We start from the raw sequence: 21,964 nt of genomic DNA, 5'->3' as shown, positions 1-21,964 counted from the left end.
CTTGCTGCTCCTCCTCATGCTCGGGAGAGGTCGTAGGCAGGCTGGGGTCTACAATCAGCGCGGTCAGGTCGCGTCCATGGGCGTAACCCTCCACGAGCCTGTCGATCTGATTGACCGCCTCGGGGTTATACTCAGGCCACCTGCCTAGGTCGAACCCAGGCAGGTTTAGGGATTGGACGTCATGCATGGCCCGGGCATACCCGATCTGAAGGATTGGCCCGTTAAGGATCGCCAAGTCCTTTATGAAATCTTCAGACTTCTTGAAGTCCTTGACGCCAAGCTGCCGATCCTCCTGCCGAGCTACTTCTATCTGACCAGACAGCTCGGCAGATTTCTTCTGCTCGACCTCCAGCTATTGGGCCAACTCGGTCGTCTTTTTCTTCTCTAGCTCGCAGGCAGCCTAGGACTCGGCCAACTGTTTCTTCACGGATTCCAGCTCTGCCTCGGTTGCTTCAAGCTGGCTGGACAGCCTGTTCTTGGCAGCATCAGCCTGGGAGAGATTCTCCCCCATATTCTCGTATCTCTGTGCCAACTCGGCACCAGCCACGTTGAGCTGCAAGTGAAACACAAAATAAGAGACTGACAGGGTAAGAGAATTTCTGTGAATTACCAGTGGGAGAGTCACCTGGGCTGCACTCAGGTAGTAGTGCTCCAGCAGCTCAGAATTGGATGCGAACTGGATGAAGTGATGATCGCGGGGGAGCACTGTACCCCTGATGAGCTCCCGAGCTGCTTCCGGGAATTGAGCTCGGTCATTCACCGACAACCCCCACTTTGGACAGAAGTGTAGGGGGTGCGGGTGCGAGCCCTGTCCGGTAGGAGGCTTCAGAGGAATCACGTTCCTCATACGCCACATGGCTGGAGGTGACTCAAACAAGGTCTGCTGCTCGGCAGAGTTCACCCCGTAGTGAGATGCAAGAGCTGTTGAGGGCTCTTCCTGGGATTGGGGGGAAGTCGCCTCGGTCCTGGCCCTCTTGGCCGCCGACTTATTCCTTTTCTTCTTTGGGTCCTCTCCGGGCGACGACTGAGCTGCGATCTGAGGAGTGGACACTGGTGGAGGGGTGGGAGCCGCGCTGCTGGGAGCAGTGGAAAGAGCAGGAGTAGGCGTGCTAGTACTGTGAGGACCCGAAAATTTTGTTTATCTTATTTATTCTACTGGCTAAAATAAATAATAAAATAAACATGGAAAAACACTCGTTTGGAAGCATGTAGATGCCTAACATGTACAAAGATTAAATGTTGATTTTCCATGTTAGTTAGAAACCAATAGAAAACTATCTTTACCTTCTTAAACAATTTTTTTTATGTGATAAATAATATTATGGAGCAACAATATTAAACCACTTGGTTTTCTGTTAAGATAAAAGTATTTCTAAGGTAGATTAATTATATAAAATTTCTTGAATTTCAATAATTAATTCCAATTAGTTGCTAACGTTAAATGTTAATAGGAATTTCCGCGTTAAGATGAAAACCAATGAGTTTTAGATAAACAATAGAAGTATTCTAAACATACTTAAGACGTAAAATTTCGATAATCAAAACCTTGCAAGATTAACGAATTATTAGGCGTTCAAATCACATTTGGGGATAATTCTTGGAGCTAAGTTAGAACTAAGGACTTAAGTGGATAATAGGAGGAGAAGTGAAAAGACTAAACTACCCCTCACAATTTCACAAAATCACCCCACGACCACAACCATTCCACGTATAGCCAAACACTCCCTCGGACACCATGATCATTCACCTCTCATTCGGCCAATACACTTCTTTCACCACTTCAACACACCACCACCCTAGCTGACCAACCGGCATCTTCACCACCTGCACACTTAAACCTCACAAACACTCCACCTTCTGTGAGGCCCCAGTTCGTTCTACGTTGATATATTCATTAATTGGGCGGTAACGTTTGGTTTTGGGAGTATTTCGAAAACCCTAAGTAGGGATTAAGATTTAAACCCTAAGTTCCGGTTAAGATTGAAAACCCGTTTTTCTACATTTTCTTTATTAGAAAATTCCCCAGATAATTTTTATGAGTAAATATAGTTTTTAGATGATTTTTCTAGTATTGGTTAGATTTTGAGAAATTAAGAACGTATATCGGACGTGGGACCCACTAGTGCGAAAAGTTCGGAAAAATTCGGCCAATTAGGTTAAATTCCGGATACTGTGTAAAATTTATCGGGTGTTAAGAGATAAGTAGAGAGTGAGATATGATTGATGTGAGAGAGAAAAGAAAGGATAGGAATGCATTAATGGTGGTGACAAGTGTCACCATTTCATTGGAGAAGACTTAAGAATTACTATTCACTTTCTTGACTTTTTTGACCAAAAGATTAAATATCCAAAAATTGCTCAAAAATCACCATTTTCTTCCTTGTGTTGGCCGGCCCTTTCTCTCTCAAAGAAGAAGGAAATTCTTCAACTTTCAAGCTTCCAATTGGACCAAAATCCACCAAATCAAGAGTTTAAGTTAGTTTTACTCCATACAATCTTTCCTTTTGGTGATATTGGTTGGTTTATTGAAGCTTTTTGGAAGAGCTAAGGTGTCCATCATCTTCCTCTCTCTTGTTATTAGGTGAGTGATGCTTCAACCTTTCCCCTATATTTAATGATGGTTTTTTTGTGCTTAATGGTGGCTTGAGTGATGGAATATATGATTTATTTCTTGATTTGAAGAGTTTTGGGGAAGTTTTTATTTTATTGGGAATTTTTCTGGTTTAATATGAATGGGATGTTGTGGCCTTGTATGATGAATGGTAATGGACTATAATGACTCTAGTGGGTGTGAATTGTGGATAAATGCAACCAATTATGGATTTGGATTGGAAAATGAAAAGCTAGGGTTCATAAAACCCCAATTCTGTCCGGTTTTGGATCATAGGGTTAGAGGCCGAATTTGGCTTTGCTCAAAACATGAAAGTTGTAGGTATTGATGTGTTTGAGGTGCCTGTAAAATTTCAGGTCATTTGGATTGATGTAGAATGAGATATGACGAAATTACTGTAGCTGTTCTGCTTTGGACAGAATGCGAAAACTGTACTGGTAATTGGCCATTTTGACTGGAACTGGTTTGGATTTGGATGTTGGTGTCTTCTGATGCAATGTAGCTGGACGTCTTAGCTACCATATGCCTTTGGAATTTCGGCATTTGGACTTGTATAGACTAAGTTATAGTCATTACAGTTTTATGTGATTTGCAAACCTGTTTTGGTAATTATGGATTTGTATTTTGCATATTTGACCTAGTTGTGCTAGGATTTGGACTGAGTGGCCTTCTACATTGTTGTACTCCTATTTCTTAGCTTTGAAACGGTGGGTCTTACACCCCCATCCGATAACCGTAGTGAATTTGGTGCCATTACCGCATATTGAGGTCAAATACGGTTTGTGATTCTAGTACGTTTTTGGAAAGTTTATGGCTGGAACTTTGGCTTCACATTTGACTGAGTTACAAGCTGTTTGGGCTTCCGACCAAAACACCAAACTTATAGCCCTATATCAGAGCTTTCTAACGCCCTTGGAATTTCATGAATCGGATTTATAAAACCTGAGATATAGCCGAGCAAACAAGGCCTGCCCGTGAAAATGACCAGAAATCTGTTTTGGTCCTGATGACCAATTTCCGTTCCGAATTTGGATTGCCGACCTTCATGAAAGTTGTTCCATTTGGAATGAACTATCTAACTGCCAATTTTCAGCTCTTTTGACCATGTGTAGCATAGAAAACAGTTTGCACTCAAAACTGACCATTTGTGCATTGGCCAGATTTCGTAAGTGATTGTGTTTGGTTCATTTGGGACTAAAGCCTCCAGTTTCAGTTCTGGATGTCTTCATAACAGTTGTTGTTCATCCTTTAAGCTTCGATATGGCGTCTCATACGCCTTAATCCGATATTCGTATCTCAACTTATGAGTAAACTAGAAACGAGTGTCAAATCTGCCGTTTCCGCTAACGGCCGTCTCCGTTTCCGTTCGTCATATTTACGTGCGCGCGTGCCGTTTTTGCCGTTTTACTTGTTTTAGGCACGATAGTAGTCGTTTGCGATATTATGTGACACAATCTTCTATTTCAGACGGTGGTGAGATGGGCGGAACTGGTGGGGCCCACTACTAGCTGTTCATTTCGATCCGACTTCGTACTTTTGCTATTTCAGTTTCTGGGTAAGTATTCAGGCCAGTTTGGTGTGTTTTCTTTGCTATGTGTTTGAAATATGTGAAAATGGCACTTAGGCGAGGGTGTACTTTATCGCACTCGACCTAAACCCTAATTTGAATGTATAATTGTACTTGGCATATGTATATGAACCTTTTGGAACCAAAACCCTTGAGCTTGTGGCTCGGGGCGACTTTCGAATAAAGTTTGTGAAGTTTGCAAAGTTTGTGATTTTGAATAATTTTGTGAAGTTTGTGAGTTTGGGGCAAACTCTTGACCTGGTTGGACTATTCGAGCCGGTTAGGGCTTGGTCGAAGGCAGTCCAACTTAGTCTGAGGTCACCAAGTTTGTAGGTTCATGTTATGAACCAATTTTGTGAATCCGGTTCACCGAGAAGGTGACCAAGTTTGTGACCCGAGCTTGTGACTCAAGCTCAAGTTTATGATTTCGTTCGCCCGGGCAAGTTTGTGAGGTGACTGGCCAGTGAGGGTGATAAGGTGTCGGTGGGTGCACAAGTGAAGTTCTACGGACTATTATTTGTGGTCGACGGAGTGTCGGCAGGAGATCATGCATGGCACATGAATTGGCTTTGGAGCCACCCGTATCCTTATTATATGATGTTGTTCTTTTCTGCTTTTGCTTTACTCTTATTGAGTAACTGTTACGTGAAATTTATGCTTTCGCCCCTGTTTACTTACTAAGCATATAGCTTACCCCATTCCTTTTGTTTTCCTTAGCAGGGGCCGACGCGGGGACTTTTGGCTCGTATACTAGTATAGTTAGATGGCTTGTAATAGTTGAACAGTTAGGATGTTTGTTTTTGTTTTGGTGGTTTGACTCGATACTTTTGGAGAATGTAATTATAACTCTTTTGGGATTGTATATATTGTATTTAGTGCTCTTTCGAACTTTAAGTTTTGAGTCCTGGCGCGAGCTAGGCAGGCGGCCCGCCGATACCCTTGGGTTCGCCCTTGGGAGAAGTGGGGCTGTCACACCTTCACTTTGTTATCATCGACCGAGAGTGAGGGAAAGGATGAGTTGCACAATATAGCCGAGAGTGAGGGAGGAAGCTGAGAGCTGCAATCCCATTTCTGGTTCTGTCCGCGAGCATCGAAGAGGGAGGAGAGGAGGAGAAACCGTGAGCAAACTTCCTACTGCATTCTCCAAGACCAGCCGGCTGCCATCCAGCCTCCACCACCACCAGCTGCAACCGCTACCCCCCAACCAGAACCAACATACCTGTGCGTGAGGACAAGAGCCGAGAGAGAGGGACAGACTGCAGCCCCTTGTCGTGTGAGTGAGCATCCAGTGAGGTAAATTTCTGGACTGAAAAATGGTTAACCAGAGGTAGTATAAGCAAGCTTTGGACTTGCATGTGAGGTCTTTAAGCTCGGATGATGTATCTAGCTATGTGATAAATTGATGATAAGCTACCAGAAATTGGTTGGGAAAAAGAATGGGACTGCCGTAAGCTTGAGCTGGGATGTTGTAGCTTTAATTCGTTGTTTGTGGGATGATCAGAGTTTGTATTTGTGTATTAATCACCTGAAAACAAGATGATAAAGTCACGCATGAATTTAACTAGCCTGGATTGCACTGGAAAATAAGATATGAAACAGAATTCTTCACATGCAAACTCATCCGAGAGTAGTTGCACAAAACTCTGGAGTTATGATTGTATTTTTGCTGCTGCCGAGCTGATTTCTGGTCTGGAATGATAGTTAATTAACTCAGTAATTGTGCATGTGAGAATTAAGGACCTAATACAAGGTTTTAACTGAAGAAAAAATTGGATGATGAACTAAGGAGCTTAGGAAAATTCTGTTTTGATGAAGAAAATTTCTGCCGAGAGTTGTCTTGAACAATGTAGTTTCATGTGGTATAATTTTGCTGTTTTGAGCCTCTAACCATGACTAATTAGTAAATTACAAGATGATTAAGCTACGTATGTAGTTAATTGGTTGAGTTAGATCAGAAAATAAAAGAAAAATGCAATCAGTTTCTGTGCAGATTATAACCGAGGCTAGCTAGAATTTTTCTTGAAAAATTGGATGACTCTTGTTGTTGTTCGAAATTAATTCTTGAACTAAAAATGTTGGTCAGTTAGTTAAGTAGTTGCATGTTGAAGTTGAGCATTTGAATCTCTGAATAAGCCGAGGAAAAACTTGATTTAAGAACTAACGAGCTGCTGGACATTTTTCCTTGAAAGGCCGTGAGGTTTAAATCTGGAAATTTTGGGGTTTGTAATCATGGTTTAATTTTCAACTCCTGATCTGGAAATGTGCATTGTTTTGTTAAGAAATTTCATGAGGAAGTTGAGAGATTAATAGCATGTTTTAACCCAGAAAATAAAATGAAAACAGAATATCTTTTCATGCATATCCGTGGCTGATGGACAAAATTTCTGGATTTTTCTGGATGAGTTTAGTTGCCGAATGAATCCTCAAAGTAGACTGTTTGGTATAAATGTCCTATTTTCTTCGTGAAACTAAATTTTGATTTGGAATTGAACTTGTAACCTACTTGTGGTTTAAATTCTTGATTAAATTGTGGTTGGTAGTGATTGATGATGTCAAAGGCTAATGATTGATGAAACCTTGGCCATTTGAATGATTTTATATAGGTGTTAAAGTTTTGATGGAATTAGCTGCTGAAGTTACTTGTTAGTATTTACAGTAGTTGGAAAACCCTTGTGGTTTAATTGATGGAATTATTTGGAGGCTTCGCAGTTATTGTGCTCAGTTGTGACATGATATAAGTGTCGAACACCAAGTGCTAATGATTGACGAAGCCTTGGTTATATATTTTGTTCCAATTGAAAATGACTTTGTTGAAAGCTAGGGCTAATGATTGACGAAGCCCTAGTGATTTGCTATTGAGATGTGATTTTGATTTGCTGGCAAAATTTGAGTTTAGTATGTATTATTAAGAAAGTTAGATATTGGGACTTTTACACCCTTGCCGACTAGTTAATTCTTTTATTTTGCTTAAACTAGTTTATTACCTTTAGGGAGTAATTGTATTTAGCCTTTAAACTTTAAGTTTTCATAAAACTATTCTTGACTAGTTGTTTTAAAGGAAATTTGGAAAAAAAATACTAGATTTGAATAATTTCAAATAACTAGCATAGAAAACTTATTCGGCAAGAAAACCCATTTGAAGCAATTTGGTTATAGTTTGCCTCTAGAGGGAAATATCTTTACAAGAAATCACACGAAACATTTTATTTCTTTACTAGCTTTGATTTTTAGAAATTTATTAACTTGTTTCGAGAAATTAAATTAGTTTTATAAGATAACCTTTTATATATAAAACAAGGGTTTGTTTAGTAAAACTTATAGTTTTGAAACTTGGATTTCTAGGATTTAGCGAGGACTTGGACTACGATTCCCGGCTTGACCTTTGAACTTCACTCAAGGTGAGTGTTCCTTGTTTGTTATATTTCCTTGATCTTATTGCTTTATAATGTGTTAAGTGCTTTCAATGATTGTCAAAATGAGTTTTCAAGGCGAGTGTGTACTTTATCGCACTTAACCTAAATGATTGTGAAATTTTAATGATTGAACGATTTGCATGTTACTTGCACATGAATGTAAGCCTTTTTGGGCTGAACTGACCATTGCCCCTTGTTACCGGTCGTCTCGAGCCAGAAACGGTCTCGGTCGGGCGATTAGAGACTTGGGTGAACGTTTGGTATACTCGAGTATTACCTATGTAGGTTGGTGGAGCTTGGTGGAGCTTGGAGAATGAAATGAACGAACGAACGAACGAGAGGTTTATTGATAAATGAAAAATGCATTTTCAAATGAATGAAGGAAGGAGAATGTCAGGAGAACGAATAAATGATCGAATGAATTGCTCCCTGTGAGCCGTATCTTTTCATGAATGTTACTATCGCTTTCCATTGTAAATGTTTCTTGAATTATTGATTATTGATGGTTAATGTGTTGGCTTTGTTATGTAATTACATGTTCGGAACTTTATTGAGATTTTAGCTCACTGAGCTTTGTGGAATTACCATGTGGTGTCATTTTTCTGCTTTTATTTTACTCTCACTGTGCAAATGTTGACCTGTAACAAAATTACATTTTTACCCCCCGTTACTTATTGAACTTCTAAAACATTACAATGATTTCACTGGCTCACGAGAGCAAAAATACGTACATCTGATTTCTGAACCATGACATCAATGAAATGAATTTTTGTGAAAACTATTTGATTACTGATTTTACCGGTTACTCACTGGGCTTTTAGCTCACCCCAAAAATATTTTATTTCCCCCCCCACAGGGCTCAAGGCGAAGGAAAGCTTGTAGTGCTTATTCACGTGACTGGATGGCTTATATATTGTACAGTTTAGGTTTGGATTTATTTTATGTACGAGTTGAGCTTGTATCAATATTTGGAATTGATATGGATGTAAGCATACGTCCCACGATTGGAATTAGTTTCCGCTGCATTTGTGATATGTAATTATTGGAGAATTTGATGTAATTTTGAGATTTATATTGTGATCTGTTTGAGGAATGTAGTGAACGACTGAGTCCCGGCGAGAGCTGGGCAGGTGACCCGCCAACCCTCTGATTCGCCTTAGGGAGAAGTGGGGTCGTCACAAGTACTGCCCGTTCCCCTAATGTTCAACAACTGAGAGAACCTCTTCACTGCAAAACAAATAGGAGGGCTTAGATCAGACACCAAAGCGGAATGCATCAAAAGAAAAAAGGGGTGAGGTCAAGAGTTTACAAGATGTCAGCTCCTCGGGGGTGAGGGGTCGGAGATCGGGGGCAGGGTCATTCACCTCTGCTCGAATCAGCCCCGCCGACCAGAGTTGGGCATTGTTAAATTCCTTCACCTTCAGCCGAGCTTCCGAGCTTACCAGACGGTCTAGCTCGGCCGCAGGTAGGGGTGAGGGAATAGGATCAGACACTTGGGTCTCTTCCCTCCAGGTCAAGGGAGGAAACCCAGTATTCTTCACAAAAAAGAACTGTGCCTTCTAGCCCTTGATGGAGGAAGGCATCTGCGTGAATAGCTCGCGGGTGGGGAGCTCCCCTCCGCTCCTACAAGTGAAGTAGAACCAGCCGTGAACCGGGCTGCTCACCTTCATTTGAAAAAATGACTTAGACAGGTCCAAAGAATAAGGAATTTCGAGAGCTCGGCACAAGATGAAGAAGCCGATGATGGATCGAATGGCATTGGGAACGAGCTGGGTAATTCGAATGCCCTAGAAGGTCAAAATTTTGTAAAGAAACTGGGGGATAGGAAGGCGGGGACCAGCCACTAGTTGATCCTTGTAGATAGTCACGAATCCAGAGAGAGGTTGGCAAGCGTACTCCCCTGGCCGGGCAGCCCTAACCTCGAACTGGGGAGGAATGTCATACCTCCCCACCAGTTCGTCCACGTCCCCCTGGTCCAAGATGGGGGGGATAATCTCGACTTCCCCAAAGTCGATATCTGGCCCTCTGGCGGGCCCTGCCCTGGACCGAGCTGGAACCGCCTCCAGAGGAATCTCTGGGACAGCAGCTCCAGCCTCAGACTGGGCAGGCTGACCAGGCTGGTCCATGACTAAAACTGGAGAGGGGACTGGAGAAGGAAGGTATTCAGACCCAGACGAGCTGGAAAAGGAGGGGCTAGAAGAAAGAATCTCTATGGGGGCGGGTTGGACTACTCTACGCCTAGGTGCCGAACTAGTGAGGTCTGAGTGTGTGGAAGAAGAAGACATAAAAGGGAAAGAAGACTTACTAGCGGATAAGGGGGAAGAGCTGGTAGGTGATTAACGCAACTCTTGGGTGGACTCACTAGGCGAGGAGCGAGCTGAAGAAGATTTGGAAGAGGAGAGAATGAGAATGGAGGCTTGAAAGTGACGCTTGGTAGGGCCTATTTATAGGCTCCCTGGGCGGGAAGCTGAAGAGTCCCGAGTTGGAAATTCGAATTTATTGCAAAAGGACGGTTGTCTTGGGGGACGTTTGAGCTGACAACCGCCATCATGAGAGGACGTGACCCTTGAAGTGACGGTTATGACAGCAGACGTGGCGGTTACCCGAACTAGAGGCGCGATCATGGGATCGTGGATCCCACACCAAGTCGACCTGGGGTTTCGTAATTTGGTCCAGACTCACGCGACCCCTCGATGACTCTAGACTCAATGGGGGGCTAGTGTAGTGGGGCAAATATACACCTGACACGTGTCAGGTCGGCATGCCGCGCACACCAGGTCAGTAATATGGATCCCGCGGCTCGGTTCACCCCAGCTCGATACAAAGGGGCCAGCTCGGGATCGACAGTCGTCTCACTTTATGATAGGCCTACTGGGCCGCCGCGTCCGAACTTTTAGGTGCCGCCATGCAAAACCCTAGGAAGACTCCGAACTCTAAGGGGACTTTGACTCCCATAAGGAAACTACAACCCATTCAGTCCTATATATACGACGCAACAAGACTACACAAGGTACGCATACACACGCCCATTACAAGTACTCTATACTACTACCCTACCCACAAGCTCAACTGACTTGACCGTCGGAGCTATTTTAGGGACTCTAGTCCCGCCATTGCTCTTTCTTTACAGGATAACCAGTTCGGTACTCCACTCTCGATTCGACTGCACTCATCCAGCTCGGTTCGCAGCAGCTCAGCTCGGACTGCGTTCTTGGCCGTTGCATCAAGTACTATAAATCATTTACATTTTTTATTAACCTCAATAACACTTCGAAAAAATGTAAACAATCCAAATTCAACAATGTACCATGCATTATTCAATTTAAATTCATTAAAAAAAATTGAAAAGTTCAATCGAGAATATATGAAGTAGAATAATTAAATATTCATGTGAATTTGGATATGAGCATGGTTCATGTATTTTGTTCTTAAATAATTAATTCATTCTAATTGTACAATTGGATTTCGTTTGTCTTACCAAGAAAAGAATTAGATTCAAAATGTTATTGCATATAGCATTCAAATGTTTATACAAATTTTTTTATTTGTTAAAATTTGTGGATTTCATCAAAAACTTAACCCAGGGTTTTATTTGCAAGTTAAAAAAAGGAGCATTAAAACTCTGGCTAGTAAACGAGCTTGTCAGGAGTAAAGGAAGGTGCGAGCGTGGTGAAAACAATTAGAATGACAAAATCTAATAGGCCATTTCGTTTACTCTAATACCCTTCCAAAAAATTGATTTTATGGTCTAAGTTTTTACTTTACTAATAAGTATAAATTCTATTTGCTAGGTTCACACTTCACATGTGTACATATTTTTTTTGTTTAACAACATTCTTCATACTACATTGAAAATATAATATTTATGATTTTTAATAGTTAAAATATTTCTAGTATACAACAATTTTCGTGAAACATGACCATAATAAGAATTGTTTATCAAAGTGGAATCCATGATTTACCAAAAAGCTAAAAGAAATTAAAAAAAAGAAATCTCATATTAAATTCAAAAATTAATAGATCAAAAGTTCAAATCTAGATAGTCTTTGTAACGATAATTGGTTAAAGAAATTGAGAATATAAAATATTTTATTATGAAGTAAAAATCAAATTTCAGAAATAAAAATTATATCTAAGAGATGTTATATTTTGATTAATATAATCACATGCAAAGTACATAAACTGTTACCAGTGCGGGTATATAGAGAGTAAATCTTACATACACTACTACTATTGGTTCTATGATATATGTGCAAAAATTGAATTTGAAATTCAAATTTTACATAGTCGTCATACATTCAACGCTGAAAGTATATACACTATCAGTATAGGAAAAATTAATATATATATATATATATATATATATATATATATTTACCTACGAACTGAAGTTGGCATTGGAGATAAGAAAACTCATCTTGGTGGGTTTCTTGAGCAACTCTTATATAAACAGGCGAAATAGGGAACTGGAGGTGCCTAATAAAATCTAAAACTTGATTTTTTTTAATGAGAATACATCTATGATAAGTGAAGAAAATGTTCTTGGCATTGATGAGGAAGGAAGAAGGTGTTCTAGGCATTTTAATGATCAACCCAACCTGATGATATCACCCAATCCAATGGAAACTATCCCTACAATCAAGTAGAATGGGTTGGCTTATATAATCCCTTCTCTTCCGAATGTTTTATAATATTACAAAGACATTCGGGGCGGACACGTGGATAGTGGATAAGGGGTCCACATGTTGATAGTCTGGATTAACTCGAGGAGATGGAAAAGAAATTAAAATATAAAATTTGAATTGACATTCAAATTTCTTTGGCCCACGGAACAAACCTTCCTTGTCCTCCCACATGCTGATAGGTATGTGGGCCGCTAGGTTTTTTTATACCATGTGGTTGAAGGCCACTAGCCAGTTAGGGATATGTGGGTCCCATATATCAAAAGGGATATTGCTTTTGAAAAGAAAATTCCATTTTTGAAATTTGAATTTGAAGTCAAATTTCATATACTCCGCGTGGTCTTGGATTGATGCCAGCTATAAAGCTAGCCTCCATTGGATTGGAACATGTGTAAACTAAATGATAGGGAAATTGTTTTTGAATTTGAAATTAAATTGAGAGGGCGTAATTACAATAGAAGTGCATTGTAAGAAGTATAGGTGTGCGATATAGAGTTAAGTCTTGTATAAGTAAATATGGCAAATGTGAGAGATTTAGAAAGATTTTTTAGGATCATGAAGGAGTATGGCATGGAGCAAATCCTGTTTATGGGGATGTATGCAGCTATGAAGATGAGGCGGTGTAGGTTCATTACAGAGCTTGATGGTCTTTTTAGAGCAGTTGATAAGATGAAAGAGATCCTAATGAAATGAAAGGCAAACGACAATGAATGCAGCTAAGTTGGGAGCAACCGAGAGTGCTATTGACAGGTGAATGCATCTTCAATGGAAAAAGTAGGTCCCACAAGTATTAGATACAATGGGTCCGTGCCTTACGAGATTAATGTAATATAGTCATAGATGTACAAGGATTCGATGTAATAATGCCACGTGGCATTTCAATAATGAAATTTAAACATTAATACATTTCATCTTGAAATTGAATCCGTTCACACTGAAAAGATACATTTTTATAGCTAATCCATACGTTGGATAATGAATTACGTACTAATTCTAGTGTAACTAGACTAAGAATGCCATATTTATTGAGTTGTTTCATAATAAGTGCCCAAATTTTGTTGTTGATCCTTGTGGGATATACGTCCTTCAATGTCTAGGAAGTGCAGATCTGGAACCTAACAAACATGATGTTGAGGCCTGGTTGTTTTCGAAAGTTGTAATTTGCCCATATTGATACCAAACAATTGGTCATTGTGGTTTGAAACGTTATGAAATGTATGGAATCCTTTTGGAATTCCATAAATAACTTCCTCATAGCATCAATGCTGAGAATATAGTGCCTGTTGTGGCGTCCATTTTGGTGTAGCAAGTAATAGCCACAATTGAACTTAATTTGCTTTCTCTAATCATGCCTCTTGTAATGGTGATGTCTAATCTTGATGTCCAGGGGTGAATAATGACTCTTGGAGGAAGTAAAAGATTGGATTCTATTTAGTCCAATTAAGGAGATTGGAATGATCTGTTGCACTTAAGTAATTGTAAGGAGTTGGGGTCAAGATTGCACAACACGATAGTTGAAATTTTTCCGTTTACCCTCCTAGGTTTTACATATTTACAATTAGAAGACCAATCTCATTGGGACCTGATAAATTCTTTCCAATACTTCAGGAATTGAGGAGTGATGTCATCAATGACGTTATACCCGGCATTGTTACAGTGATGGGTCAAGTCAATTTGGATAAGTCAATGTGACTAGTGTAATAGTTTTGGGTCTCGAGTTTTAGACTTTTGGCCGAACAAATCTTTCCTGTTCGACTTGAACGTTTAATGATAATAGACATGGGCCTATGAGCCCTACTTTCTGGCCCAGTCACATTATGGGCTATCCATTGGGCTAATATATTTGAAACATTTTGGACCGATATGTTTGATCCAAATTCATATTTTGTTGTAGTGTATGATGAACAATCGAGAATTACCTCTTTTGATGACATCAAGTATCATTGTTTTATCCTTCTTGACAAGTGCAACAGCATCGACTTTCCTTAGTTTGTTAAAGCCGCATCTATTTCGACCATCTAGTTGGAGATTAGTTTGTAATATTATAAGCCGTTCAAGAGCGTCTAATGTGCTACGTCAACTCTACTTACTCTACCCAATTGGAAGTAGACTTTTCATTGGGTTGAGTGACGTCATCAGATTAGGTTGAGTGACATCATCTAGGTGCACCTCTCAATAGTATTAAAACAAATTCATTTCATAAAACGCCATCGTTTCCTCTACTATGTACACTGGCACTTCCATCCTCATCATTCTCATCTTCATCAAGTGCTATAACACAAAAGTTCAATGGAAATACCAACCGATCACTCAATCGCTAGTTACTACAAATCCAAGATCTCCAAGACACAAGCATCATCCAATGCACAAATCCATAAGGATCTCCTTCCCAGCCTTGACCTTCCAGATCATATAGCGAGTATGCAAGCTCTCATTTCTCATCGAAATATACCAAAAATGATATACACTTCAGATTCCAATCAACAGTACAAGTAAAGTCTGGGTATTCACATTCGACACGCGACTGGAAGGATCCGATCAATTGCAAGCCGAATACATTTTTTCAGTGACATGTCCGATCATTCTCCACTATTATGGCACTTTGTATTCGTCCTTCAACAATGATAGGTGCCCATGGGTAGCAAAAATACAAATTAGAATACTCCAACATCAAGGCAAGGGTCAATTTTTGCAATATCAAAGCATACATGAAACTAGTCACCTCTAAAATCCGAAACAAGCTTTGCTTCCAGCCACCGATGGCATAGATACTTTTCAACCAGTTCACTAAAGAAGACATCAACTAATGACATTGCAATGATGCATCCAAGCAGTCTGCACTCTGCTGATCTTCTTCAACTATAGTTAGGCCACTATGTCCCAATATCTAATTGAACCTGGCACTTCACTGGCCCAAATACGTGCATCTACATCTGAAATTGGCATTGGGTCTCGTGCATCTACATCTGATACAAGGCTTGGATCTTGACACAACAAATCAGATAGTAGATCTAATCCAAGTCCATCTTACTAGGCCTCCAAAGCAACTTGGTCTACAATATTTTAGCAGAGTAGTGCCCCAGTCTATTGCAACAGTCATGTCAACTACTCAGACCCACAATCACCATTAGTCTCAAATTATTAAGAATCCTTCCGTGTAAAAAATTCTTTGGGCCAAGTAGCTGCCCAAGAATGTTTTTTTAATATTCCACTGTGCTTGCTAATGTAATAAAGTATATTTATCATGTATTCATCCCCCAAAAATCAAAATATATATAGGCTTTGCAGCATTTAATTTCATATTTCCCATAATAACTAAGCAATTAGTAGTCATAAATGAACAAATTCACTCAATTTTCAAATATAATTTCATTAATGATAATACATCATACGGCTGTCAATATTTACAGCAACGGTACTTTCAGATGTACACTCCCACACTATATACAACATCAATGCATTCTCTTTAACATTACTGTAACATCCATCAGTTGCAGCTCTATAATTCTTGAATTTGGTCAGGAATTTATTCTTTCCATAGAATGCAATACACCTATCTATGGATACCTGACTTCCAACGTTACTGCTTCTCACAACAACCTCATTAGCATGCAAAATTGGTTAAGCATATCGAAACGAATATGCAAGTCTACTTTAGGCCCATGAGTCTCACCGACCTCACCAAACACATCTGAAAATGTGCGCTTTCACTAGTCATTGGGCTTTCGGTCCAAAATAATGAACAGACCTAATATGCCATCAATTGGGCCGGATCGTGAAATCATATTTTCATCATCCATATACGTAACACCACCACCTATTATTAAGCATCCATCCATATTTATACAGGCCACCTTGCACTTGTTGCCATGTTTATTCTCGGTCCTTGTCCCGAATTTGGCATCTTCATGTAATCATATAAAACTGTATCATTCACTACACTTCAACTAGGTCGAATATCTTATCCACAATGCCCATCTATGCAAACGAGCGCTTTCTACCATAAACAAACAACTTCGATTGCCTTCCCTACATCATCCCTGCATTGCCACTGCTCCCCAGGCTCACAAATAGCCTCCATCTTCGAACTGACGGGCTCAACGGCATCCCAGGACCAGAAGACCTTTTTCACGCTATGACTGGTCATTTTCCCACACAACAGCAGCAACTTCTCCATCCACCAGGATCTCACTAATATTACACTCTTTCACTGTATACACTTTACGTCAATCAGTAACAGTATCTATTCCCCTTTTTCTATACATTTCCCCATCGCCAAGGATTAGTTAGTAACTTGTGAACCGTATTGGGCCAATGTATAATGTATGAACAACACTGCAGGTCCGGCCCACACCACTGTATACACACACGCATAAATATATATATCAAGAATGCTGGCTCTCAACTTTGTGATTGAAAGTTAACCTCGTTCTCTTGACTTTGTGATTGAAAGTTAACCTCATTTCGGTTTATTTTAGTGCTAATACGTGGGAAATTTTCAATTCCTATCCTGACCAAAAAAATAAATAAATCTGTACTCTAAACAAATCCCCATCTCTCACTCCATACACAAATGATAAGCTTATAATCTCTCTAAGACTCAAGGTAGCTACGAAAACGAGAAAAAGTTTACAAGTAAAAGCAGTTTTACAATTCTGACAAGTTCCCAATGTCATCGAATGGGGAACGCTTCAACGTTGCAAGTCCACTGTTGTACGTATGTAATTTTCTCCTGCCGTCAGTGGTTGTACGACACTTTTCTTTTAAGCGACGAAGCATCCGTTTCTCTTTTTCAAGTTGCTTCCCTAGGGGGAGTGGCAAAGACTCGTTACTTGCCATGATTTCACCATTTTGCTTCGCTATCAACATTTCCCTGGCATTCTCTTCCCTACAAGCTTTATGTACATTAAGATGGTTTTTCTTCAGGATATGACCCCGTGCGTGATTTTCCTTTCTGAGTTGTTCACTTATGGAGGCAAGAGGTGTAATGTGATCGTTGATTACAACTCGGCATTGTTCTATGCCTTGTGCAGTCTTCAGTTTCTCAAGCTCCATTTTAAGATCTGCCAATTCTGTTTCGGTTGCCTTAGCCTTGGTTTCCAACGTTAGAGCTTTTTCTTTCCATTCTTGCACCTAAAAGAAAACAAGGTTATGATGTTATCAAACAAGGTACAAAATATAAGCTAGTTGTTTGAGATGGCAATCATAGAAGACCTACTATGCAGGTTGTCATAAACCATTGATGCATTCATCTAACGATTAAACCATTGTGACGTGACATGATATAAGAGTTAATCAATTTGCAGAGTATTCAGGGAGTTTGCTGAATGAAAAATTTGTATAAAAATGAACTTAGAGTGCGAAAAGAAACTTTGACAATTTGACAGATTTGGAAGCTGCTGAAGGTAGAGAACACAATAAGCACCTTCAGTTATTGGTTTAGATTGTATGATCTTTTCTATACACTCTTATGAACCTTTCTAGACACTCTTTCCTTTAAACATATTTCGTCTGGAATAGTTTCTTAGTTTGATTTCCTTTTCACATGGATAAACCAAATAATAATGAATGCTAAGATTTGAGCATTGCAATGTTACTGCCTCCAGAATCATATCTTTTCAAGTTATTTCAAATAACACAAACCAAAAGTCCTTAACAGCAAAAGACTTTATGTATGCCACTACTTCAATTCTCTGCTATAATTTTGAAAAATCTGTAACTGATAAGAAAGTTAACTATTTCCAAAAAGAGGGATATACTTACAGAAGATTGCAGGCATTGAACTTCACGATCAGAATTGAGTGCCTGGTCTTCCCAAAATTTGCGGGAGTTCTGGAGTTCTTCCATCTCCTTCCTCACCTGCATTAGCATTCCTTGCATTTGGGACCACTGTTCAGTCTCAGCTCTCACTTGCTCTACAATTCTGCGTACTACAGCCTTGCAACGTCCTGTGCATTTGGCATCTTCATGTGATACTGATTCCTGTAGCAAAAACGTATTCTTTTGGCTCAAAGATGCGTTCAAGCAAATATCTTGTCTATCAGAATAACCTATATGCTATATATCCATTCATATTTTAGCACAAAACACTCAAATAAATTCCCAGCTTGATGGATTTCAAGTGCTACCTTTACATCATGTTCGCATAATCTCTCAAGTTTCTGCAAATAAAAGATTATTTAGTAATAGATGACAATTACAGGTTGTTAATATACTTCTAGCTGATTCATTTGATCTATCTGCAAATAAATTTTCTTATGAAACTGAGGCACTGTGCTTAATCCTAAATCGGTTTTTGTTAATCAGTAGAACTCATGATAAACACAAAAGTCTAGAGAAGATAAATTTGATTATGTCAAGTAGATCAACTTTAGCTGTATACAAGTACTGGCTCAATTATGTTCAGAAATAGTGGGCAGATTTCATCTGCATGAGTGTCAGTCATCAATTCTTATGATAAACAGAAAAGAGTAAGTTAAAGTAGACAAGGAAAAGATTGCTCTGGCTATCATTAAACATCTAATATCCAAAGAACAACCATGAAATCAGAAGCTCTTGAAGCATACGCAAGAAACATGATTAGTAACACAGAGTCTGTGCATATAGGAGTCATGAAAATACTAGCTCAATCATGTTGAGTAATAGTGGGAAGATTTCATTTGCAGGAGTTTCAGTCATTAATTCTTACAAAAAACAGAAAAGAATTGGATAAAGTAGATAAGGATAAGATTGAATACCCAAAGAACAATTAAGAAATCAGAAGCTTTTGAAGTATATGCAAGAAACATGGATAGTAACACAAAGTTTGTACCTATAGTGTCCCATAAAAGTGATTGCCACTGCTTTAAATAACAAAATTGAAAACAAAGAAAACTTTCCAGATAAGAAATATTTATACTAACAGTGGCTAAATGCTAGCAGCTAGGTGACAGAGAGAGAGCCATTTCCCCTATTTTGCTTTATAAATAGAAATAAAATAAAATAAAACAAATACAATGAAACGATTTGCACAAGTGGCAAAAAATGAAGCTTTGGAGCAGAAATATTAGCTGCAAGGAATGCCTATACTAGTTGATTGATTAACTTCGTTTTCCATTTCAACATGTCACAATATACCAAAACAATGAAGTTTCCTATCAAGTATGACTTATGGATCCATGCTAAAAAGAGAGTAAGAGAAATGCTTTACAGTCCAAAGTGGCCTGATGTCCTACCATGTAGCAACCAGCAGTTATTTCCATATTTACACATCAGAAAGTTTATAATAAGACATAGCACAATGTACGCAATCAATCAAGAGAATAAGCAGAAACTGGTGTAACAGTGCAGGGGCAACATAAGTAGTGAACATCAGAGTTTAGAACTATGCCTGATACAGTTGTCTGCTAGAGAAAATAGACTCCGGATATTCAATTCGCTTTGATATTGAAGCAGAACTAGCAACAGAACTGTTTTCTGTAGTAGATAGTATTGAGCAAAAATCTTTCTCAATTTTCTGTAACATTTCCTTTGAAAGTCCATCCATTTTCCTCCTCAACATCTCCACCTAAACATTATTCACATCTCCTTATAATTTATAGACTCTTAATCACGGAAGTTTACATAGCCAACAAAAAACATGTGTTAAATACAAAATGTTACATCTGGTAAGTTAAATAAAATGGAGTTCTCGACTAGAATATTCAACAAGATTGCCAAGATAGTATCAGAGAGAAAAGCCATTTCCTTGTCAATTAAATGCGGCAGCAAAATCAAAAGTTGAAAAGTTGAAGAATCTTGGGGGGCCAGAATGAAAAGTGTGCAGACAATTCAAGAAAGAGTAATAGAGATCTTAATATTACATCAATGGATTTATTGCTCCTGGAATCCAAAACACAGCTCCCATTGCCAACTTCATTGCTTATGGATAAGCTTGGTTCAGCTAATTCTTGCAATTCTTCAACATATTTATTGTCTGACAAACCACCAATCTTCTCTAGTCGGCGCTGCAAAAGACATGCCTGTTTATCAAAATTGTTACAATTCCTAACCTCAAGGTCCTCAAGTCCTGAGCTCTTCTGCAACTCTTCCAGTTTCTCTGCTAGTTCCTCAATTTCTTCTTCCAATACTGCATTTACATTCTTCCCTTCAAAAATTTTCTTTTTTCCCTGCAAATTTGCAAAAAAAAAAAAAAAAGTAAAAAAAATTGCAATATAAATCATTGGTTCACCCAGTGAACTTGATTGAAAAGTGGAACTCATGCAACAATATACCGTCAAAAATTAGGATTCTTTTATGCAAATAAACTTTTTCAACTAAAAACTATTTCATTAAGAAATACTTCCAAATGAAACAAATGCAAATCTCATTACTTAGCCGACCACTAATTCTTCTTCTGGAAAAACAGAGAATTCAGAAATGCTGAACACCAATAGGAAGGAAAAAAAAAAAAAAAAAAACTTCTGATTCCCCTTATCTTGACGCCTTTTTCCTTATTACAGAGAGCCAGATAAATAAATTTGCTAAAAAAATGAAAAAGAGATTAATGCTCATAAGGGTCTCAAAGAAATTAAAAAACTCAAAAGAATTTAACTCTCAAAACTCTTATATCCCTCTATTACTTCTTAAAAATTTAACGAAAACAACACGGAAAATGTTTTGTAAGTGAAAGTTCGAGAAGATATTGAAACTAACAGATATTAGAGTTTGAACAGCTGATCGAAGAGTCCTCTCCATCTGAGCTCGATTTCTCTCCAACTTCTTCAAAGCAACCTCTCTTTCCATCCTCAAAAAATTACACTCAGCCCTCAAAATCTCAGCCTGAAACTTCCACTTTTCCTCCATAAATTCACCACACATTCCTTCTCCTCCTACTTCTTCTTGTTCTTCTTCGTCTTCCTCTTCTTCTTCTTCTTCTTCTACAACTCTGTCTCTTCTTCCACCTGATAATGATGATGATGCTGCAGATGAGTTCAACACAATTATAGGCACACTATTACTGCAACCACTTCTCGAAAACTCCCTTTCCTGGCCAAATAACCTCTCAAGTTTCCCTTTTCCAGTCTCACTGTAGTAATTCTTCTGGTGCAAGTCTAGTAACGATACATGGCTGGAACAATATGGTTTCTTGGTGGGTTTTTTGTGCTGTTTGCGATGGCGATTTCTCCTAGGTAAGTTGAGGATTTTGGGACTTGGTGGTGGTGGTGGAATTGGATGCCATTTGGGTTTTCTTTCTACTGTTGCTGCATTTGTTGACATTCTGTTTCTCCCTGTTTTTTGCTCTGTATTCTGTCTAGTGTTATCTAGTCTAACGGTGGTGTTAAATAATAAATATTAGTATCCTTGAATAATTAATAGACTACTGCTTGTTGAGTTGCATTTGCTTTCTAGGGGCTGCATTTTGAATTTAACGGTACAGCGTGGACATATAAATATGACATTGGAGTACTACAATTTTTAATGTGGACAGCGAGTTCTACTGTACTTTTTGAACATTACATCAATAAATATCAATTCACCGTTGAACTTATAAAAACACACATTAGCTCTTAGATAGTTTTAAAATTTTAAATTATTCAATAATGTGATAAGAGTTTATTGGATTATGATTACTGGTATGCTAGGTAAAGAAATGATAAAGTTTTCTTTTCTTTTCTTTTCTCAAAGAAAGAGAGAAAAATTAAAGAGCAAGAAGAAAAAGTATAATATGAAT

The 21,964-nt window shown here is 38.9% G+C and overlaps 1 protein-coding gene across 3 annotated transcripts; it reads right to left on the bottom strand.

Moving 5' to 3' along the window:
• Positions 1-16,784: 16,784 nt before the first annotated feature.
• On the bottom strand, positions 16,785-21,539 carry LOC113720128 (uncharacterized). 3 transcript variants are annotated; one of them, XM_027245116.2, is made up of 5 exons: positions 20,947-21,539; positions 20,115-20,420; positions 19,643-19,819; positions 18,037-18,255; positions 16,785-17,406 (listed from the first exon to the last, which is right to left on the bottom strand). In XM_027245116.2, exons 1-5 carry the CDS (start codon positions 21,508-21,510, stop codon positions 16,921-16,923), a joined length of 1,752 nt encoding a protein of 583 aa, XP_027100917.2. In that variant the 5' UTR covers positions 21,511-21,539; the 3' UTR covers positions 16,785-16,920. The 3 variants fall into 3 exon arrangements, with proteins under 3 accessions (XP_027100917.2, XP_071920261.1, XP_027100952.2); XM_072064160.1 differs by lacking the exon at positions 19,643-19,819 and adding an exon at positions 18,402-18,434; XM_027245151.2 differs by lacking the exon at positions 19,643-19,819.
• Between the last annotated feature and the right edge of the window lie 425 nt (positions 21,540-21,964).

The sequence above is a fragment of the Coffea arabica genome, chromosome 1c (genome assembly GCF_036785885.1).
Source record: "Coffea arabica cultivar ET-39 chromosome 1c, Coffea Arabica ET-39 HiFi, whole genome shotgun sequence".
Lineage (NCBI taxonomy): Eukaryota > Viridiplantae > Streptophyta > Magnoliopsida > Gentianales > Rubiaceae > Coffea > Coffea arabica.
Note: the sequence above shows the minus strand (reverse complement) of the source record. Positions and strands in the feature narration are given on the sequence as shown.

Coding starts and splice junctions, on each gene's coding strand:
- LOC113720128 (XM_027245116.2), bottom strand. CDS start 21,510: ATGTCAACAAATGCAGCAACAGTAGAAAGAAAACCCAAATGGCATCCA. Junction 20,421..20,946: donor CTGTTCAAACTCTAATATCT/GTTAGTTTCAAT, acceptor GCAAATTTGCAG/GGAAAAAAGAAAATTTTTGA. Junction 19,820..20,114: donor GGAGCAATAAATCCATTGAT/GTAATATTAAGA, acceptor AATAATGTTTAG/GTGGAGATGTTGAGGAGGAA.